Source organism: Uloborus diversus, chromosome 5 (genome assembly GCF_026930045.1).
Source record: "Uloborus diversus isolate 005 chromosome 5, Udiv.v.3.1, whole genome shotgun sequence".
In the NCBI taxonomy this organism is placed as follows: Eukaryota; Metazoa; Arthropoda; class Arachnida; order Araneae; family Uloboridae; genus Uloborus; species Uloborus diversus.
The window spans coordinates 50,033,424-50,058,071 of record NC_072735.1 but is presented as its reverse complement, the minus strand read 5'-3'; the positions used below and the strand labels follow the sequence as shown (position 1 = coordinate 50,058,071).

At 34.2% G+C, this 24,648-nt stretch overlaps 1 protein-coding gene across 1 annotated transcript in view; it reads left to right on the top strand.

Moving 5' to 3' along the window:
* LOC129222239 (cell adhesion molecule DSCAM-like) overlaps window positions 1-24,427 on the top strand; it is a 304,597-nt gene extending 280,170 nt beyond the window's left edge. Inside the window, exons 17-18 of the mRNA XM_054856719.1 lie at window positions 21,437-21,567; window positions 24,150-24,427. Of these exons, the coding sequence (XP_054712694.1) occupies window positions 21,437-21,567; window positions 24,150-24,196 (178 nt within the window). The 3' untranslated portion in view covers window positions 24,197-24,427. The remainder of the gene's footprint in view (window positions 1-21,436; window positions 21,568-24,149) is intronic.
* Window positions 24,428-24,648: the final 221 nt, after the last annotated feature.

Sequence of the window (24,648 nt, the reverse complement as noted above, 5' to 3'; positions counted from 1 at the left end):
TTTTTATCTGTGACTGATATATCTCAAAAAGTAATACAGTAGACCCTCGTTTTCAGCAGGTTTATTTTACGCGGTTTCGATTATACGCGGTTGAAGATTTGACACCTTTATTTTATTTACGCAGATGAGTTTCGGTTTTACGCTGATGCGGCAATGCAAACAGGTAACATTTTCCTCTCTTTCAAAACCCAAGCTCCTATAGATTGCAGATTACTCGTAACTAACTGCATTTTGGCGTTCTAATAATCGAACTTGGGTCCTTGGAGACATTTTATGCGATTGGTTCCAGAGCTTTTTCCATTATAGAAGTAAAGTGATTAAACTCACACAGTTCAGAACTCACTGGAAGAAGAGCTTTCAGGAGTGACAAAGGAGGTCAAAACCAACGAGGATACCAACTCCGGTGACACACAACCAAAAACGCTCACATTGAAAATTTTGAACCATTCGTAGGCAATAGAAATAATCTTTTTCTAATTTGTTAGTAAAGAAAGATTTTATCAAGGAAATGACGCAAGTGGTCATGAATGCGTTAATGCTCAGCAAAAAATTAGAGGAAAAATTCTTAATGACTACCAAAAGACTATCATAGCCAGCTCTTTTTCATAAACAGAACACGAAATTAGTTTGTTTTCTTTATGCATATTATGCATAAAAATCGATATAAGTACACATTAAACTTTTCATACAATTAGTCATCACTAGAATGAAGTATTTTTTTATCTACGGAACCTAATCCCTATTTTGAACCCATTCCCTATTTTTGATATTAGGTCTCAATTTACGCGGTTTCGATTTACGCAGCATTTCCGTGGAACATAACACCCGCGTAAAACGAGGGTCTACCGTACAAGGGTTAAGACAAAATTTGGTCAACAAGTATATCTTAAAGGGCGAGTTGCTCATTTATTTTTGGCTTCAGTCATCCCAAAAGTATGGATCACCGAATATTTTTAATCGTTTTATGTGACTGCTATATCTCAAGAAGTAATGCGAGGATTTATACAAAAATGTAGTATGCAAGTGAAATTAAACGAAAACAAGCCTTATTTTCGTTCTAAGTTGAGTTTCGTAATCGTTTACGTGAGTCAGTGTAATTAAATAAACAATGAAAAATATACTGAATTTAAATATGAGAGGTTGAGCAAGATATCAATAAAATCTAAATTAGCCGTGTATTCCTCTCATTTTTGTAGCACTTTAACTATCGTGGGTGTTAAATAAAAACTGAGTTTGCATTCTTATACAATTTGCGTAGTAAAAATTCAATAATTAAAACAGCATGTTTTTCTGAGAGGGGAAAACTTATTTGTTTATTATTATTATTATCAGTATTCTTTTCTTTCTGAATTACCAAGCTATATTGAGCTAGAACTATTACTTTTTGAAACTCATTTTAAAAATAAGTCTAGGTCAAAATTGATCTGAATAATCTCATTGATATCAGTTATTTCACCCTACATTGTGAAATTTTTTCTTTTCTATTTAAAATTGGAAAATGTGATTCAGCTGACAAGCGCTACTTCGCAAGCATGAAAGTATCCTCTTGAAAACCTCTAATAAAATAGCTGTTCCGAAATTGTCCCCCTTGATGTTCTATCGAATATATAAATTTCATGAATGTTGAGAATTGAAAATATTTGTCATCGCGTAGAGTCGTTTTTCAAAAATCTGAGTGAAAGACACCTGTTTTAGCAATTACGGGTTTCATTGATTTCAAAAGATTTGACGGTGAAGATTTCAACGTAATTTCAGAATTTTACTCATAAGACAGAGTTTCCACGGCAATAATCTGTCATCTCTGTTAAACATTTGTTTTGCTGTCCCAAAATCCCGGTCGCAAAGGACATACAAATGTCCTCTCAGAGGAAGGTCTCGAGCAGTCTTGTTAAACTTCTTCGGTTTCATTTCCAGAAAAAGTCTCAGAACAGTTTTGATCTTACTTTAACCAACGTATATCTCGCTGAAAACGTACAGTTTTTATTTATTTATTTATTTATTTTTTTTTTACAGTTCTTAGGGTGATGTTAAAAAATCTATGAGAAAATTAAATTTCATTAAGATACCTTTCTACTTGATTTCCACCCTGGCCCGTGATTTAGAATTTTTCTAGTGAAAGGGGAGAGGGAGGATAACGGGCATATAACCAATGCGAATTTCATAGGATTGCTATAAAAAGCATTTCCACTTGTATATATATAAAAAAAAATTCAAAGTCGGGGGCCATTCCGCCTGATCCCCTAAATTACTGACTTGTCGCTAAGGTGCTAGAGTGAAGGAGTTATTTGTTTTTACTTCATTACGCCAAAAAATACAAACCGCCTATTCTCTTGCCATATTCACATAGCGCCTCACTATTCTTTTATTCGCCTTTAGAACAGTTTAGTTTTACTTCCATACCAATTTTTTGTCTGAATCCTTGCGTTACATCTTGATCCTTTGCTTTACATCTTGAGTATTATTATTAATCGGATTAAACGAGAAAGAGAAATCCGTTGCAGCAGCCTTTCGCATGTTTACGTTCTTAATAGTATACAGAAAAACGTATGTTTTTCTGAAAACTATTAATTTTCTGGAATTAATCTGATGCTTACGAATTAAGACAGGAGAAAACGTTTGGAATTTTTGAAGGAACTTACTTTGAAAGGCAATTAATATTCTTTCGCAACTTTTATGCTGAAAAGCATCGACGTACATTTAAATTTTTCGTACCAATTGAACTAGCGAATTTTGGGCCGGCGACATCTTGGACTGGCGACATTTTGAACCAGCGATATTTTGGACTAGCGACATTTTGGGCCGGCGACATTGTGGACTGGCGACATTTTGGACTGGCGACATTTTCGATTGGCCACATTTTGGACTGGCGACATTTTGAACCGGCGACATTTTGGACCGGCGACATTTTGGGACGGCGACATTTTGGGCCGGCGACATTGTGGACTGGCGACATTTTGGACTGGCGACATTTTGGGCCGGCGACATTTTGGCCGCGACATTTTGGACCGGCGACATTTTGAACCGGCGATATTTTGAACCGGCGACATTTTGGACTGGCGACATTTTGGGACGGCGACATTTTGGACCGGCGACATTTTGGGACGGCGACATTTTGGACCGGCGACATTTTGGGACGGCGACATTTTGGGACGGCGACATTTTGGCCGCGACATTTTGGCCCGCGACATTTTGGCCGCGACATTTTGGGCGTATACCACCCTTGATACAGAGGTCTTTGAAACACCCACAAAACTGGCTGTTCACTGACTGACTGATAATATGCGCAGACAATGCACATATTTTACATAATAACTCAAGATGCTTGAGATATTTTATTTATGCTGATTGGAGGCAGCGCACAATGATTGTAGTAAAAGAAAACAGAGAGTCACTAATTAAGTTGACACGTTTTTGACACTTTCAAAATTCTTGCGTCCTAGCAGAGGCGAATACAGGATTTGAGGAGCTGAGGTCATAACAGTATTAGTCATTGCGTCTCCAACTTTCATTGGAGTGAATGAAGGCATTTTCTTTCCACAATGCCATCGCGAGATCGAAAAATTGAGGAGAGGACGTTTGGTAGCCCCTCATTTTTTTTCAAACGTATATATAGCAACAGAGAGCCCAGATTTTTGGCTGGAGGTGGCGGGGTGTCATTATCAGTACCCGCACAATCAAAGTAAGATGACTGTGTTATATAAGCGGAGAATTAGAACTAACAACATAAACCTATAGTTGGGGCAAACCTTACCTGGCACCGCCTTCACAGCGCTGCCAGGTTAGGTTTGCCCCAACTATAGAATCTTAGGGTGTAAAATTCGCGGAGGTCTTTCCCCGGAAAATTTTCAAAATTGTAGCTCGAAAATTGCAATTTACACGATCTCTATTGATGTTCGAGGAGAGGTTCATGGACTTCTATAAACGGTTCAAGTTCGGAGATTCTGCCTTTGAAATTTTTTGAAATTGAAGTCCTAAAAATGAAGTTTTAGACGATTTTAACGATAGGTGGAGGATTGGGAATGCTCACTAATTTTTTGAAAATAAAAATTAAATGTCCAAAATAAGCTCAGTTGTAGACCATTTTGCTGAAGTTAAGAGAAGAAATAAGATTTGGGCGATCTTTCTCCTAAAAATTTTTGAATTTGAGGTTCTAAAAACGCAATCATAGGCCATCTTTGTAAAGCTAGGAAAAGGTTTGGATTCAAAGCCTCTCCTCTGAAATTGTTTTGGAATTAAAGTTCTAAAAACGAAATTTTAAACTAGTTTTAACGATGTGGGGGAAAGAGGATTGAGGGCATTCTCTAGGAAATTTTTCGAAATTTTAAGTCCGAAAAAGCAAGAAGATTATCTCTTATGACAAGGAGAAATATTCGGAGACACTCACCAGGAATTTTTTTGAAAGTCAAGCAATAAAAACGATTTTTTTTTTACGATCTTTAATTACGGGAAGGGGCACTGCCCTGGATTTGTTCTTTCGGAAGTAAAATCATAAAAACCAATTTCTTGGCCATTTTTGATAAAGTAAGGAGACGAAATGGGGTTCGGGGCTCTTCCCACAAAATTTTCAAAGTTAAGTTCTAAAAACGCAATTACCGGCCATCTTAAAGGATTATTGTTGGGATTTAGAGAAGCTCTCTCAGAAGTTGTTTGAAATTGAAGTTCCAAAATCGAAATTTGACACGATTTTGATTGATGTTAGAGAGAAGTGAATTCTGCACTCTTTCGCGTGAATTTTTAGAGATTGAAGTCCCTTAACCAAAGCTTTAGATAATCTTGGAGAATATGGGGAAGGGGGGGGGGGGAGGAGTTGCTACGTCCCCGTAGCTGCATTTTTGAATTCGTCATCTCGCTCAAATATTGATGATACTCTAAAATGATGCTATTTTCCCCCTATGCATTTTTATTTTTAAACTATGCAATGATACATTTTTTAAATCTAGGGATAATGTCGCGACCCTCTAAAAACTGCGTTGCAACCCCCTTGGGGGTCACGATCCAGGGGTTTAAACCCCTGCTCTAATTGATGATGATCATTGTTGTAGAATCGAATTTTGTGATTGATACTGTGAAAAATCAGTAAGGTCACTTCAAGCAAAATGTGTAAAGCACAAAACTCGCTGTAGTTATTTAGAGGGCATATATACCCAAATACCAATTGAAGTCATTAGAAACTTTTGGATTTTATTGTTTAATGTTATTAACTGCGCACAAGCCACAATAGCCAGAAAGTTGAGCACTTTCATTAAATGGTTGGTTTCTACACTGTTACAGTTATTCAAAGAGAACATGCATTTTTGGGGACACTATATGTTATTTAACAACTAGAAAATTTAAGGAAAAAAAACGAAATTCGAACAATTCATTGAGAAATAGTTTCACTAATGTTTATGTTTGTCAAGAAGATTTAGAGTGAAACATTACAGCATCGTCTGTTTACAGAGGGGTGGAGGGGAGTTGGGTCTCATTATATAGTCGTATGTGTAGCGCGACAATTTAATTTTGTCTATCGTTGCAGAGTCTAATATTTCAAGAACTGGACATCATTAAGTACATCATTCACTTCGTTTAAATTATTAAGATATGCATATTACATTGAATTCATATTCATAACATAAATCTAAAACTTTTTTTTAACCATTTATGCCTTGCAAAATAATATGCTTTTAAAATGAATGTAATGACTAACAGTTAATGTTATTGAAGTCTTGGATTCAAATCCAAAGTAGACATTTTAACGATAATCAAAACGTTTGAGTTAATACATAAGATAAATATTAATGTGTGTATTAACTTAAAATTAATGTTTTTATTAAATTTAAAAAAAAAAAGAAAAAAAAAAGCAAATAAAGTAATTTAAGTTTCCTATTTTAAAAGTTATATCTTTTTCTCAATTACATCAAATCGCCAAATAAAAGGCCGCCATTTATTTTCCTTTGACAGAAATCAGATCTTTCCCAAATAATGCTTTTTAAGAATTACTTTATTTCTCAGCTTAGCCCATTTTGAAAGACAAGATCGAGTTGATAAACTGAAAATAGTATCAGTCTTCTCTATTGGCTCGTTGATTGAATCTATTGTCGTCACAACGGCTGGACATTGTGTCCCCGCCTGAGATATCAGCTGATATTCCCCTGCGCGGGGGGGGGGGGGGGCTACTGGATATCTCGAAGCCCCTCTCCTCTAAAGTCTTCCCTCCTCCTCATTCTTGATTGCTATTGATCGGTTAAGTCCTAATACCTACGCTCCAATCGCTTCAGGCATTGAGGGAGCTTTCATCCGAAGAATGCAATGTTACCGTCTTCTGTCCCATGTAATCAGGGAGGGTTAATTGCAATCGCTTTGACCTTTCGTGCCAGTTTGTCTACAAAGTGGTTTTAGCAAAATGATTTGCCTGAGGATTTCCGCAGGTAGCGAAATTATAATTGGAAAAGTATAGCTTTTACACCAGGTTTTAGTTAATATATGTTATTTTGGTAGTAATTACAGCTGTGTATATTTTTAACTATGTGTTTCATTCAAAATACACAAATGCAATTGATTTTACACAAAGATTTTTAAAGGCAATTTTTGATACATTTTTTACATAATTGTGAACACTTACGAATTAAATAATTACAAATATAAAATATTTTTAATTTCTTAACTCTTAATGGATTTTTCTTAATCATCAATATATATATATATATATATATATATATATATATATATATATATGCAGCATAATTCATAACAATGTTTTTTTTTTTCATCTTGAGATGAATTTAGATTTGTTTAACAATAAAATTTTAGTTTTGCCATTTACAACAGTGCACTAAAAAGTAACACAGCAATTAATTAGGAGGCTGTTAGACAAAAATACAAAAAATCACATAAAACATGACCTTTTTCCTAATAAATGTATCAAAAATCAAGCAATGAGCAGAAGCATAAAATACACCGCCAGTTCAGTCATTCCATCCGAGGACTGAAGTTTCGTGCTTATTAGCAGTCATCAGCCCTGCATAGGAAGTGACTAAGCTGGAGGTGGAAAACCTCGTAAGGGAGTCAAGTGGCAAAACAATTACTGTCTTTATATTAAAACCAACATAATTTTCAGAAAATACCTGCCTTGCCTTCAATCATGGAGTTGAACTGAGCCATTGTTTCGGTCACTCGTCTGGTCTGTGCTAATTTTCTATTAACTACCAGTTTGTTGGTATCTTTGCTCCCTTAAGAGGTTTTACACCTCTAGCTCATTTACTTCTTCCGGCTAACCAGTGCTAATAAGCACGAAACTGCAGCCCTCGGATGGAATGACTGAGCTGGCGGTGTATTTTAAGTATGTCTAGATCTAATTGCATGACGACGTGACTGTACTTTTACTCTAGTCATGCTACACGGACAAACACACAAATTTCTTAGAGCAAGGATTCCCAAACTTTTTGATTCGTTGCATCTTTTAGGAATTATAATTTTTCTCTCGGCATCCAAGCCTATGCTTTTATCTCATATTATAGGTCTTGATACTGTGGGCATTTCGCTGCACCCATTGCCTATCTTTGCGGCACCCACTTTGAGAACTCCGGTCGTAGAGGCTGTCGTAAAACAGACTAATGACCTTTAAAAATGTATAACAGGAAAGCTTTCAAGATTCAAAAAAAAAAAAAAAAAGAAAAGAAAAATCTTGCCGAAACTTTATGTGACAGGGCTTTCCTCCCATTTTCTCGATATTAGTTAAAAAAATTCCCAACAGATGGCGCTGGAGACATTAAACCCGCAAATTGTAATTGAAAACCACATTAGTTTCGAAAATTTTTATGATTATAATTGCATTTTCGAATTTTAAACGTTCCACCATTGGTTGCAGTTACATATTAGTCGACTAAACGGTTTTCAAAAAAATATAATTTATTATATTTTTTTACGGGTCTATTTTTAACCCGTAATAGGGGAAGTGAAAAAGTGGGACGTAACAGTGGACGTAAGGTCTCAAAGACCGCTCCATTTAAAAAATTCTTAAAAATCGTGCATTTAAGATACAATCCTATAATTTCCCTCAGATGTTTTTTGAACTTTTATTAGCACGGGGGAAAAATGCTTTTGAACTTTGAATCGAAATATACCTTTTCCGAGGAAATTTTGCTAGAGTCTTGAGTTTTTCGAAAAAATCATATGCTGCAGTAAATAACTAAGTACTCGTAATAAAAATGAATCTATTATTTATTAATAATTATATTTTAGTTGCTTAATATATACAGAACATTTTAGTGCCAGAAAATTGATTATATCAATTTACGGGAAAATTTTGACAGCCCTTTAACAATTAGTATTTTGCGTCGTATTTCGAGAAATAATTCAGCCTTCATTGTCTCTAGAACATCATTGCGTAACGTTTGGGAACATTTCAAAAAACTCTCAACCTCATCTAGAACATTTTGCATCTCTTCCGCATAACGTGAGCAAGTACTACTGCCGAAATGTATACTACTGCCGAAAATAGTAATTCTAAAGGGGAGGTGCAGTCTCACAGACCGCTTCTAAAGAATGCAATGAAATTTAAACCAGATGCACTCGCCTAAAGATACTGATTAGCAAGGGAAAGTTCAAGATCGCAAAACCAAAAGCTGTTGGGAAAAACCATTCAATCGGACTAAAAATGAAATAAGGGTGATCGGATGAACTTTTGAGCGGTCTGTGAGACCGCACCTCTCATAATAAGAGTTAAATCAAATGTTTTCCGAGGACACATTGGCAAAATTTGCGAACACTTAAGAAACTTGAAGAAATAATCAGTGGGGAATGTACAGCCCTTTCATTGGAAATTTTTCGGAAAATGCCTACAGTTTTATTTATCGACTGCATGTGATTGCGCTGATGAAACTCAATTATCTTTCTTTTATATCGCAGCAGCGCTATCTCTTGAAAAAATTTGAAACTAAATGCGCTGTTACATGAACTTTCTTCATGTTTTTTTTTTGACTTTAAACATTTTCCTGTTACAAACTCTTTAAAACCATCATTCTATTTCAGGACACCCCGCTCTTTATTATTAAACACATAGATTTCTTTTATCGTTAAATATGTAGTGAATATAGAAACGTGCTATATTTACGTTTAACAAGAGAAGTCAATGCCAAGCAAAATAAGAGAAGTAAACAACAATTATTTTTCAAACAGATGATGTAAAAGCAATAGCTTAACGAAGCCCTAACACGTGTACAAAATGAAAATTGCTAAAAATGTCAGAAGGGTTTGTGATCATTTCTATTAAAAAATACATGCTCGTTTTCAGAAACGTGGAACAATGAAATGAAGAAATGAGCTCGAAACAAACGTAACATCGAACGAATTGAAAGGGTCCTGGTTTTGTATGCAACTATATATTAGTTAATTAGCTATTTTGCCGTGGAATTGCTTTCGAAGTTTCGTCGCAAGGTACATATGCAATTTCTGTCGTTGCAACCTTTCTTCTCCTCGATTTATGTTAAGCTTACTATGTGTTGCATATTTTTTTATGATAGAGTGCAGTTATGTATTATAATTTAAGGTATGGTTGTACACGTTAACAGTAGAAGAAGCTAAAATTGTCGCAATGTAAAAACTGGAAATAAAGTAAATGGAAACATCAAATTCATATTATTTATGAATAATGATTCAAACTGTTGAATGTAATCGCTTTCTCCATTGGTTTAAAAGAAAGAACTGTGCTTATATCTTATTGGAAGAGACATTTGCAGCTTTCCACGGAGTTCGCAAAATCTCTTCTTTAATCCACCATCGGACTTTGGAGAAAGCTTATTGCTATTTGAGAAACATCATTGGATGCCGAAAATCTGCCCTCTAATCTATTTAAAGAGCCACAGTCTTGTTTATCGGGTCTTCACTACATTTCTCTATGTCTTCTTGTATGTGTGTCCCAATGTTTCGTATTAAACGTATTTGTTTATGTTCAGCTGTCTGAATCTCTGCTTTACACAACCTTTCAACAGCAGAGCGTGGTTAGTTCTAAGTTTCACCCAGCTACTAAATCACTGCAGTAGCGGAGTAACATGGGGGACGAGATAAAATATTCCGTTGAGCCTTTTGACGGAAGGAATTTCTCTCTGTGGTGCAGGAGAATGAAAGCGGTTTTCGCAGCAAAGAATTTAGAGGTGTATTTGGAACGTGAAGCAGATTCTTCGAAAGCTAATGAACTTTTAGCGAGTAAGAAGGCCTATGCCATGATGTTATCATTTCTTAGTGATAAAGTTTTAGTTTCGCTTTCGGAAGAAAAGACTTGTGCTGAAGTAATTGCAAAATTGAAATCGATCTATGTTCGAGAAGGAGCGGTCAGTCAGATATTGGCTAGAAACTTTCAACTTTGAAAATGAAAAAGGACTCATCCATGCAGGAGCATATTGATGAAGTGAACAAGCTCGTTACCCAACTAAAATCGTGTGGCGTGAACGTGAGTGACATGGACAGTATTGTCTATCTTTTGATGTCTCTTCCAGCGGGTATGACGCATCGAAATCCGCAATAGAAAATCAGCCTTCGGAGAACTTCGGAGAATTTGTTCGCGGTCGTCTTTTGGATGCTGAAGCGCTGATGAGAGATCGTCGAGTCTCGGAGCCCAAATCTTGGAAAACAGAGTCATCAAATGGTGCAGCCTTTTCTACAAATCATCGGGTAGTGTGTTGTAACAAGTGTCGCAAAACAGGGCACATAACGAAATTTTGTAGAAGTAACATAATTTGCTACCAGTGCGGAAGAAAAGGATATTTTAAGAGGAATTGCACAGTCCAGACAGGAAAGAATACTTCATCAAAAGATGGAGCAGTTGCAGTGACTTTCGTTGTTGGCGAAGTAGAACATCGGTCATTTATAGTAGACAGCGGATCTACAGCTCATATGTGTGCACATCGGGAATGGTTTGAGGAGTTAAAACCATCCTCAGGAACTGTGTCATGCGCTGCAAAAACCAGTAAACTGGAAGTAAAAGGAATAGGAACTATTCTCGGTGTATTAGGTGACGGTGTGCAGTAGATCCTACTGAAAGATGTGTTATATGTTCCGGAACTAAATGGAAACCTTATTTCAGTGAAACAGATACAAAAAGCTGGTCACACCGTGAGCTTCAAAAATGACGAAGCAGTTATTGAAAAGGGAAGTACAAACTTCGTTTTGTGCAAGCTGAATTCAAAAGGTCAATATGCAAGTGATTTTGTTCCCTTCATTTCAAACTCCTTTGTTGCAGAAAAAGATGGAGGTGAACTGTGCCATCGCAGGTTAGGACACTCCGGAAACCATGTTCTGAGCAAACTACGATTGCCAATAAGCGAAAAATTATGTGAAAACTGTGTGTTAGCGAAGCAGTCCGCGAACCCTATAGGAATAGGAATCCGAAGAAGAGAAAAAGCTCCCATGATGACAATCCATTCTGACTTATGCGGTCCGGTCAACCCACCAACTCAAGCGGGTGAAAGGTATATGTTAACATTAGTTGATGATTATTCTCGTTTTTGTGAAGTTCGTCTTCTTAAAAAGAAAAGTGATGTTCCCGTGGAAATCAAAAAGTTTCTCAAATTGAATGAAAGCGTTCGAAAAATTCGTTGTGATAATGCCCAGGAATATGTTTCAGGTGAACTTAAAGTGATAGCAAATAAACTTGGAGTTACGATAGATCCTTGCCCCCCTTATACTCACGAATTGAACGGAATTTCAGAGCGGATGAACGGATCACTTTTTGATAAAGCCCGTGCACTTTTATATGATGCAAATTTACCTAAGAACTGTTGGGGATATGCCATTCAAGTTACATATATTCATAACAGAATCCCTAGTTCAAGCATAAATTATATGTCACCCTTTGAACTAAAATATTCCCAGAAACCGGATTTAAATCAAATAAAATTATTTGGTTGTGTTGCTTATGCCAAAATTCCTGATACTCGCAGACAAAAATTAGATCCGAAATCTAAACGAATGATCTTCATTGGATATTCTAGCATGGGATATCGATTAATGCATCCTGATACGCACAGAGTTATTGTGTCACGTAATGTTCGCTTCAATGAAAATAAAGTATATGTGCAATATAGAAGTAATTCACCAGACGAGCTCCCGAAAAGAGAAGAAAAAGACGAGGAAAAACACGACAGAAATGTAAATAAAGTGTTAGGAGAAAACGAAACCAAAACGCCCGCAGCTGCACCCCGACGATCAGAAAGAAAAAGTAAAGAACCAGAACGATATGAAGCAATGTACAAGTCTGAAGAGACGTTGACCTTTTATGACATCTCAAAACTACCGGAAGAACAACAAGCCCAGTGGAAAGTCGCGACGGGGGAAGAATTGCGCTCCATCCAGATAAACAAAACTTGGGAACTGGTACAGCTCCCTGATAACGCGACCCCCATAAAGTGTAAGTGGGTGTTTAGGAAGAAAAGAAACGGAATTCTCAAAGCCAGACTTTGCGCAAGGGGAGACCAGCAGAAGGAATACGTAGAAACTTATTCGCCAGTCATTGGGATGCCTTGTTTACGATTAGTTCTTGTTTCGATTCTTCAAGAGGATTTAAAGGCTTATGTGATGGATGTGAAAACAGCTTTTTTGAATGGTGAGTTGCAAGAAATTGTTTTTATGAAACAACCGCAAGGATTCAAAGATTCATCTGGCAGAGTATGCAAATTAAATAAAAGTTTATACGCATTAAAACAAGCTCCTAGACAATGGTTCTTCAGATTTTCGCTATTTATGTTAAAAATTAATTTTAAGCAGTTAAACTCGGAACCGTGTATTTTCATCAGAATTGTGAATGGAAGAAAAATAATAATTTGTTTATATGTTATGATATTCTTATCGCTGGATCAGATGTTTCAAAAATAATGATTGTGATTAAACTTCTTCAAAATGAATTTCAGATGTCCAAACTCGAACCAGGTTCTGAGTTTTTAGGAATTTGTATGGAATTTACTTCTACTAAATTAGTGCTAGATCAAAAGGAGTATATTAAACTATTGAAGAGATTTAACATGAGTGAGTGCAAGCCGAGTGCAACACCTTTAGAAGCAAAGTCAACTCCAGCTGACTTTGAGGAAGGAACTATCTTCAAAGGACCTTACCGTGAACTAGTTGGATCTTTATTGTATCTCGCGATGACAACACGACCCGATATACTGTTCGCTGTGAACTGTCTCAGTCAATTGCAGGAGAATCCAACAGAATCGGCTTGGAACGGACTTAAAAGAATTTTACGCTATTTAAAAGGTACATCGGATTATAAAATTGTGTATAGTAAGTGTTGTGACTCTAATGTTGATTTATCTATGTATGTTGATTCAGATTGGGCATCAGATCGCAAATCAGTTTCAGGTTGGGTTATTTTTTATAAAAAGTGTCCAATTTTATGGAGCGTGAAGAAACAAAATTCAATAGCTGTTTCTTCTACTGAAGCTGAGGTACTTGCAGTTGGTAAGTCTTTATTAGATCTAGTGTATTATAAAAATATTGCATGTGAATTTCTTAGTGTGAATAACATTGTCATATATGAAGATAATCAGTCTGCAATCAAATGTATAACTAATGAAAATAGTTCTGGTAGATTGAAACATATTGATGTTAAGTTAAAGTTTATTAGAAATATTTTAAATGTTGAAAATATATATATTGAATATGTTTCTACTGATAAGCAAATTGCTGATATGTTTACTAAGACTCTTCCTAAATTTAAATTGCATGAACTTATGTCATTGTGTTGTTTAGTAATAAACGATTAAGGGCTGGTGTTGAACGTAATCGATTTCTCCATTGGTTTAAAAGAAAGAACTGTGCTTATATCTTATTGGAAGAGACATTTGCAGCTTTACATGGAGTTCGCAAAATCTCTTCTTTAATCCACCATCAGACTTTGGAGAAAGCTTATTGCTATTTGAGAAACATCATTGGATGCCGAAAATCTGCCCTCTAATCTATTTAAAGAGCCACAGTCTTGTTTATCGGGTCTTCACTACATTTCTCTATGTCTTGTTGTATGTGTGTCCCCATGTTTCGTATTAAACGTATTTGTTTATGTTCAGCTGTCTGGATCTCTTCTTTACACAACCTTTCAACACAAACCTTAATTAATAACTACTTCCATGCTAATATGTAGTGATGTCATGAATCAATGTGCTTAATCAACGGCTAAAAAGAGCGCAACTATTAGAAAATACGAAATCCTTCCCATGACTATAGTATTAATTCAAAACTTTTGTGATAGCCAAAAGTTTTCATTTTATATCACTTGGTATGGAGTAGGAATTAAAGAAATTAACTTTATGGGACCAACAAACCTATAGTTATATTTTAGTTCTAGCCCATAAACGCTGTTATGGTTTATTTTAATGACTTTAAATAATGAAAAATGCATGAAAAAAGCAATATTATTTGATATGAAAATTGGAGTCAATCAGCAGTTTTCAATAGCGTTTTCTTAAAGTCGAAAGAAGAGAGGGAAACAGCAAGGACATATTTATCAAACACCAGTACTTTTTAGTCAGATAGTTTTGTTGACAACATCATCTTTCGGTCATTATTTTGGGTAGTTAAGTAGGATTGCCAAAACAGGCAGTATGTAATGTAGTTAAAATTTCGTAGCATATCTTTCTCTGAAGAGATGACTCTTCAATACTGTAAACAAAGTTAAACTTTCAACAGTTTCAAAAAAAAAAAAAAAAAAAAAGCCCGAAATTTTTAAAAGAAAAATTGGAATAATACTTCGCTCTCTTATGGGCAACTAAAACTTTTACTTGGATGCTCTAATAGATGATTTTGTACTTTAGAACCATTGCACCACCGCCGTTTTTGCTATCTGCTTGATTTTCTCTAATGACTGATAATACTGGTATGTCTTCCTTTTCACTGTTTGCTCACCTTTGTTTACCTAAAATCACTTGTCAGCACATATCACTTGTCACATATGTTCTCATAACAGCAATGTAGATTTCAGCAATACAGCATACATTTCGGATAGCTTCTACATAAGTTTCTACTGAAATTTTTAGAACTCAATTACGTTTTTGACTTAAAAGAAAATGAATCCCCAAAATTTTGCAGCAAAAGAAGTAAAATTACCGAGTGTTTTCTACTTGGCTTTCTGTTTTTGAAGTAGAAAGTTCCGTCAAGAAGAATCAGTTATTACTTGCTGTAATTCCTAAAAGTGCGTTTCTGGCAAAGAATTGAAAAAAGGGGAAAAAAAATCAAAAAATTTGTAGAGCATATAAAATGGAAAAACAAGGGATTAACTGTGAAATAAGTGACGCGTAACATCAGCCAGTAGTTAATTGAGACTTCGACAAGTTTCGACGTATTGTTGGAGTAAAAACAATTCTTTTAGGGTCTCCAGTCGTGAATAAAATTCAGAAAGACTTTTATTTCCACCAATTGCTCCACAGAAAAATGTTATGTCTTATGTATTTTCTTTTGTTTCAGTGACATTCAAGGGAAAATATTTTTCTTTTAAATTGAATTCTGAGTTTAACTTCAACTAGTAATGAAATACGAGCTTCAGGTTTTAAACTTTTTTAGTTAGGTGGATTTGAAATATCACACATCACCCTTTTAGTAAATTTAAACATACACATTCTATTAACTAACTATAGCTTAATTTATTTAAAGCTGTTTTTTTTTTTAATTAACTGAGCGCAGAAAATGCAAATGGGGTCGTTTCCAAAATTTTAAAAGTATTTTTTTCTGAAAGAGCATGCTTAAAAACATAGGGGTCTGACCATTTTTTGAAAAACTTGTTTACGTTTAATGTTTAAAGAAAATACTTAAATTAGAGCGCTTTCATTATTTACAGCTTCTGCCGATGACATCACAAATGATAAAATGCCATTCAGAGTTGCCATTCACAGTGCAAAATATTTAATTCGCATCTTTACTCCCGTGTATTGGCAACGATGTGGTTGATAGCAAGCGTACAGCGTAATTTTAATTCGCTGCTTGATTATCATAACGTGGAAACGTAGTAGAAATATGCGGCAAAGTGCATTATTTGTAACGTCATTAAGACCATGCCTTGTTTGAAAAATCGGACATTTTAAAAAATTAATTAAAAATAAAACTGTTGGGTAAATAAAAGTATTTTCTGGGTCCATGTTATTTTTCTTTTGCTCATTATATCCATTTCAATGACTAAAAGTAGTACTTTTGACTGAAGGAAACCATCCCATTATGTTTGAATTGTTATTACTCAAAATACCATTTTACGCAAAATATTTGCTGTCGTTGTTTGTTGTTAGTTATGTCACTCTGTAACCCGAGCCTGAGTAGCGAGGCAACTCAAATTAAAACGTATAGGCATGGCTTCCGTTTTCTCAAGCATCAATTTTGGTGAAAGTCCGATTTGGCTCAGACAACACCATCTATGGACCGTTCGATAATTTAGAATCAAACCAGACGACGAATAACTCCAGACTTGGCTCCCCAGAGGTATCGTTTAACTTGCAGGACTTAGTGACTACGAGCGTTAACGTGTTTACGTTAAATACACGTACCTCAATCACCCTTAATGAATACGTTGGTTTTTCGACCGGCTAGGATCAAACCAATGACCCTCCGGTCACGAGCCCTCACGCAAAATACTTGTAAACGATTAACCTTGGAACAACTTTTTCAACTGCTGTAATTACATTAGCCAATGCGTGCTAATGTTTTTTGGAAGCTATATTTCAGCCTCATCAATATCCTACTGTTGTGGCCTTAAAGTTACGCAATTTATTTAAATGGAAACGATATATATTTTTCCAATTAAAGGTAAATGGTTCTTCTTCTAGTATTTAACATCAACCGATTTTTTTTTTTTTTTTTTTTTTGTGAAAACAATGAAAACTTAAACGCAACAGAGGTCAACCCTTTTTAATGCTATTTTATGTGGAAAAAAAAAAAACTTCAATTGGAATCGAACTCGTAAGTTATTGTATAAACATATTAATCATGCACTGGCAGAGAGATAGTGAGGAGAGGTGGGGGTTAAACAAATCGAGTCCGCAGGTTTAACATCTATCATCAATCATAAAATGCTCAGTTTAAAAACATGTAAGGAATGTTACGACCTCCCGTCCGTAGGTAAACTATGACTGCTACAGGGTACCTTAGTTTTATTCAGTGGGAAACAATAAATGCTACTTTGAAGGAAGTTAACATAATTTCGATTCACTAATTTGGGAAGTCAAAGAAACATCATTTGTTTTATATATTATAAGTAAATTAATGGAAAAGAAAATTTGAACAAATTTTAAAATTAGTATTAACTGAACAAATAATAATGCAGTAAAAACTTCACTGTCTCACCGATTTAACTGTATACTGCTATAAACATTATTATTCATACATTATTATTCATATAACTTAACTCAATGCAATAAATAAATTAATCAATAAATAATAATCAGAAAAAAATCAATAAATAACTTAACTCAATGATAGTCACAAACTTATTAAATTATTTGGCACTAATTAAAAAATTCTTTGTCATAAGTAACAAGATGAAGGCTCTTAGTAATTTCTTATGTTTCTAGATTTTTGGTGTAAGTGCAATGGTATCAAGAACTGTTCGAAATAGTTCGGCTTTGTAAGACGTTTGGTAAGGTAACCAAACCTAATGTCATACATAGTTTACAATTTCGTTGTGTTAGCTCTTTTCGGTACGCATGTTAATAATATTTTTTTAAATTAAAAAAAAATGCCTCAGAATAAGTTAGATGGCTTTATGTAGGGGAAAGTGGGGTGAAACCGGGACCTTAAGGTTTGTAAGCTTTCAGAAATCACAGTTTTTATCATAAAGGAACAAAATTTTGCAAAAGTATGCACTTAATGCAACCACAGTTTCAAAACCATAATTTTTTTTTTATTTATTTATTTTTTTGTAAAAAAAGTCATTTTACACGATTTTGTCCCACTAGTTGTGTAAAACCGAGGTCCCATTTGAACTTAAAAAAATTTAAAAGTTTCCACAATATAAATAGCAATCTGCAGCTAAACTTCAATATTTTAGCCGCAGGAGAAAAGGGGGCACGTGTGAATTTTTTCTTTTTTTTTCCTTATGATTAAATAGTCTTTTATGTTGTATGCCCTGAATTTTTTTCTGAGTTTTCTAAAAATAATTTCTTTACTTTATGGAATTTCTGAAAAAAAAATGTCTTCAGTTTTTCACATGTGTTTCTATAGGGGGGCATATGTGGACACGCCTGGGGCACATATGAACAAGATTGAAAAATGCAGGACAAGCATCATATATCAACGAAAAACTCTTTAAAATGAAACATGTGTATATATACCAAACACATTAAGGATTTGTAATCTATACTATGTCAGTTTTAACTGTACAGTGAATTAGAAAATATTTTTTTCGAACTATAACCCTGCTCAATGTCAAACTTTTAAGTTACGTAGCATGTTCTAATTATTGGATCGACAAGAAGAAAACTTATAAGACTAAACAATACATTGTTTTATATGTATAGCTTATTCCTGATACATAGTGTACTGAAGCTTCCTACTTATATGATGATGTATTAAAAAATATTTTGAATTTTAGTTTTTCGTTGAAGGAAAATATTTTGTCTTTTTTTTCTTGTAAATATTATGTAACACTAAATTGTTGGCCAACTTTTTAATTACAAAATAATTTAAAAATTAAAAAATAATAAAATAAATAAATAATTAATTAATAATGATAATAATAATGATTAACAATGCATTTGCCCACTGATCGTTGCAAAAAAATAATTATAAATCTTTACACCCTTTTCAACACTAATAATAACTCTACTCCTAATACTTATGTTACGGAGTGGATATGTTAACTGTTCATATGTGCTTCAAACTGTTGTTCATAAGTCTCCCGTCATATACCTTAGAACTAATTTCAAAAAATAAAGAATTATTATTTTTTTAAATTGCCATTCATTTAGTTGAATATACTTATAATGGTTTGTAACATTTAAGTTTAGCTTATTAGTTAGTTTAAAATACGTTTTCTCATGAAGAAGGTCGCGATAACATTGCATCAGCATCTGCTAAAACAAAGTAATTGTCACCAAAGGAACATAAACTGGCTCAATTCCTCTAAAAATTTGGTTAAGAAGTAGGAGTGGTATTTGCCGTTACTTAAGAATTTTCAAGGTTTTTTTTTTTTGACGTGATCCTAGTAAAACACAACATGTTCATACCTGCCTCTTGCTCTCATTTGCTCATGAATGACTTTGAAAATGTCACTTTCTTACATTAAGTGCATTAAACTGAAGTCTGCGAGCATTATTACCTAACTAATTTTAAAACATTATATTGTTACAAATTCTGAATATAGTAATTATTTTTCTGATTAATTTGTTGTAATCTGGCTAAATTTGGCGTTTATTGCATTATTCTTCATCTAAAAATTATTGTAGTAACTTAACCTCTAAATAGTTTCGTGTAATGAATATACAACCCCCTTACATTCGAATGAAGCATATGGTCCCTCCATTTCTGCACGCTAAGATTTGTGAATGGAATAAAAAGAAACTACGAGAAACATTTCGAATTTTGTCGAAACATCTCTAGGATTTATAAATAGCATCCGCGCGTGATAAAAAGTCAGACTGGTTTGAGCTGTTGCGCTGAGAGCATGTATTTTTTGGCTCTGTGTGTATTTGCCTTTCGCTGTGTTTTTGCGTATTTTGAAGTAAATACGTGTGTGACCGTTGCGTTTACGGTGTTTAATTGTTATTTGCTTAATTGCTGATGATTGATTTACCACTTGTAATTACATTTCCTGTACACAGCTGTAAATAAATCTCTCGTGTTTCCTCAAGAACTGTGTCATCATTTAAAGAAAGTTTGAAGTTGTCATCGAACGTGTAGCAATATTATTATCGAAAATGTTTAAGTTGCAATACGAATTGCAGGCATGTCTTTTGAAGTGCTTTAGTTTTATTACTTCCCATCCATGAGTTCATTATGTTTGCCCAGAAAAAAAGTTTTTCGTAATCCCAAAATAAGTGTATGCAGTTGTTATTAATAATTGTTAGCGTTTCAGCGTAGTTAGAATGTTTTAAAACCTGTGGCACTAAAGTTATCTTTTTGGTTTTAATTTCTACAGGTTTTTATGTGTTGTCATCGTTCAATCTTCTTGCTATCTATCTTAAATTGCATTTGAAATTAGAATTATTTAATAGATAGCTATATTTGGATGCTTCACTTGGCAAATCGATTAACTCCAAAAAACAAAAAGTCGAGAAAAGTGATGAAGAAAATAGCGTTATCCATAGGGGTGAATGGGCCCTTGTGTTACATTTTCTGCTATTGCAGGATCAGAAATGTAGTGAACCAAAAGTTTAAAATAAATTCACGTTCTAAGCACTAATTAAGAACTATTAAAGCAGAAATGAGGATTTTTTAAAAGTGGAGTTAATCGATTTTTCAACTGAGGCATACATTTATCAAGTTATTGGCGCTTTGCTAACTGAATACCTCAGTGCAAGAAGTGAAAAGCTCTATTTCAAAAACTTTAGGAACCACAATACATGTTTTAAAAATTCAATTTTAAAGATTCAGCCTGTATATTCAATACTAGTGGTACGCGCATGGCCCGTAGTCGAAAATAAAAACGTCATTTGGTTCGCCTGTATATTTACAAACAATGGATGATAAATTTACTCGACCACGTTATGATAGTTTTGCTCGGTGAAATGTTCTTAAAATTGAGATAGAGAGAGAACAAAATAAAATTTTCGAAAAATCGCTTCAAGGTGCACACCCCCATTCTACAGACTAATTCTATGCCAAATGTCATGAAAATCGGCCGAATGGTCTAGGCGCTATTCGCGTCGCAGAGATACTGACAGAGGCAGAACCAGACATCCAGACAGATAGATATCCAGACAGAGAGAGATCCAGACAAACTTTCAGCTTTATTATTAGCAAAGATAACAGTGGAATCTCATTAACTCGAACTATTATAGGATCCAGGTTGTTCGAAATGGAAATACGTGTTTGTTAAAAAACCCTGTAATTTAAACCAAGGTACATAAACAAACTACTTGTAAACAATTTAAAGTGCATTTTGACATCAAGAGAACGAAATATAAAACTGCATAAGAGACAATTTGAAAAATATATCATACAAACACAAAATACGGCCCGCATTTTATTTATATAGAATTTGCATCGAAATGGTTGTCTGTATTAAGCGAAGTTCGGCTTACTAGGGTCCGGAAAAATGAGATTTTACTGTGAGTTGGAACTTGCATCTATAAAATTCATTGCATTGAAATTTCAATAAAACAATACCTACGCATAAATTAATTGCTTCGTTTTGAAGTAAACTGAATGCAGAGTTCCCTACTTGCACAGAGGTCTTCAATTAACTTACTTGAAATGAATGAATATTATAGTACTTAATCAATGTCAAATTCAGAGTGGATATAAATATGTTTGTTTTTGTTTCCCGCAGCTACAACGACGGGGTTGGCGAGACGGAAAATGGAACCCACATGACCTGTTCTCCTCTCCCCGACCCAGACATGGATGAATTATCGGAGACCGAATGCGACAGGCATCACAACTCGTGGATTGTTATCAGAGGTGCGCAATGACGCTCTCGACCTGAAATTAATTTGATGGTCTCTCCCAGGACAGCAGATTTGACGCTGTGCCCATCATCCTAACTGCCGACATAATGACTGAAGAGAGAGAGATCAAGAATAATTGCCCTCATCGGTTAATTGCTAAATGTAGTAGCGCAGAGATAAATTTTGAAATTAACGCGGGACCTTTCATTTAATGATATCCACTTCGTCAAGTGAGTGTGCTCTAAATATGCGTGTTTAACTGAATTTCATTCAGAGAGTTATAGCATAGTTACAGTCTCTATATATTCCCTACAGTCTCTCTATACATTAAAGGTTTTAACATACGTAAATACAGACACCATCTCATAAATGTATAACTTAAATGAAATTTTGTTGACAAAAGATTATCTTTAATGGCCAAATTATTTTTTAAAAATTGCTTTATATATTAGTAATTAAGAATAATTGATGTTATCGGTTAATTTATAACTGTAGTAGCACAGAAATAAGTTTCGAAATTAATACGGGCCTTTCACTTTGCTCTAAATATGCGCGATTAACTAAATTTCATTCAGAGAGAGGTATAGCTTAATTACAGTCTCTATATATACTAAAGGTATATATAGAGACTGTAACTAGGTAAACGCACATAAATAGACTTTATCTCATAAATGTGTACAGTTAAATAAAATTGTCTTAGCAAAAGGTTATCTTCGATCAAGGCCAAATGATTAAAAAAAAAACACTTTTTACTAAAAAGAAGTTAATGTGGTCCGCATAAAATATATGATGATTTAATAAATAAGATAAAAACACACAATTTAATCGAGAAAATATTTCTTTATAAATGATAAAAATCAAAGAACTAAAGTATAATTATTTAAAACTAGCGGAACCCGCACGGATTTGCCCGTAACAAAGAATTAAAAGGTAACTAGGTTCGTCTGCATATTTACAAATAATGCATGGTGAATTTCTCGCCAATTTGCTATGTTCATTTGCTCTCCCACGTTATGGTAATTTGTTCGTACACGTCACGATAACTTACTCTACCATGCTATGATAATACTCGTCTATGTTACGAAAATTTGCTCGATAAAATGTTCTTAAAATTGGAACAAAGGATTGGAAAGCGCGGGTTTCAGTGTTGAAACGCGCGGGTTAGTCAATCATCGACTATTATTTATATGAAGATAGGCTTGTGCAAAATATATATATATATATATATGTATATATATATATATATATATATATATATATATATATATATATTGCAATGTAATTTACTGAGGTAGAAGAAGTAAAGCACATGTTAATGTGCTGCCTTCTTTAATTAACGCAGAAAAATTTGTAGATTGATCTTGAAAAAATAATATTGACACTAGAAAAAAACGATTGTATCATTCCAGGTTTTTCTTCATGTAAAACAAAATATTTCAAGGGTTGTTTTCTTTCATTTATTACATTTAAATGTATTTCTTTACACGGTTGTTAGTTAAAATTGAAAAAAAAAACTGAATAAATGAAATAGGTTAATAAAAATTAAAGTGAAAAAGCAAAAGGGCTAAAAGCTGACCAAGTAATAGTAAACTTTATTAAAAAAATATCTTTGATGTTTTCATGTCAATATCTCGGAAGAAAATAATCTACTTTTGAGACTTTACTCGCTGATCTTACGCGGTCCAAAGTAACCACAAATGGCGCTTTTCAGTAAAACCAAATTCGTCTGGTCCAGTGCTAGTACTAATAAGATGCATTTAAACACAGTTAGAGTTTATAACTGTTATATTTTGTAGTAAATGCATTCTTAAAACGTCTTTAGAACCAATTTGCATTAGCATCGTTTAATAAACGTATACTAAACAGGACATTAGAGAATGTTGACTTTTACCGGTGATTCATAGGAAATAATCGGCCTTTCGGTAATGTTTTCCGTATGCGAATGCTGGTATTTACTATCGCTTGTCGAAATTTACCATATTTCTGACTTACACAGTAGCAATTATCAAATACAGGTTGTCCGAGAAGTCTTTGACACACTTCAAAAATTCGGTTAAAAAAATAAATAAATAAACGAGATAGAAAGTAAAATTAAATTACATTTATTACCTCATATAGTAAAGTTTTTTTTTAAACGTATCAATACACCTCGACATGGGTCCCTTTCGTCGCACGAAGAATATCCATTCTATAATCAATTTCTTACCATGTTCGTTGTAGAGTTGATTCTGAAACTTGTTAGATTGCAGCTGTAAGGCGATGTTTAAGATCTGAAATGTTGTGCACTTTGGTGGAATACACAGTGTCTTTGACGAATCCCCAAAGGAAGAAAGCGGAGGCCACTGGATGGGACCATCTCGTCCGATCCACCTGTTTGGGAATTCTCGATTTAAAAATTCCCACACTCAATTTGGCATTGCAATTTTGCGGCCATTTTTGCATCAAAAAAACTTTACTGTATGAGTTAATAAATGTAATTTAATTTTACTTTCTATTTCGTTTATTTTTTTTAAACCGAATTTTTGAAACGTGTCAAAGACTTCTCGGATACCCTTTATGATATATGAAAAAATTTACAAAATATTTTCTTTTTAGGTTCCTTTGAAGATGATATAATGCAACGAGTTCCACACGTCTGTTAACCAGTACTTCCAAAAGCTCAATTACCCGTTATTCCATTGTTGCTGCAGTTTTAAATAAATTTTACGTCGTCTACGGAGAAGATAATCGTCGCATTGTGTCTGCATCATTCTGAAACTCATGATGATCAGTGCCATCGTCATTACGCTGTACATGATAGGACATATTATTCGGCCAATTTTATCATTTGTGCGCTGCAAACTGACTCTTTTTGAGAAAGTGATATTTTTATGTAGAGCTATATAAACTTTATGTACATAAAGCTATAAAGACTCTTTGCAAAAGAATCACTTACGTAGTTGTTTTTTTTTACTGTAACCAAACATTTAAAGCATTGAAAGTACAATGCGGTACGGACGTACCATTTTCGGGAAAATCTAAGCTATCGCCAAATAAAAATTTAAGTCGTAAACCTTGCCAAACATAGAGCAATAAATAAATACCTTTGTGCCGA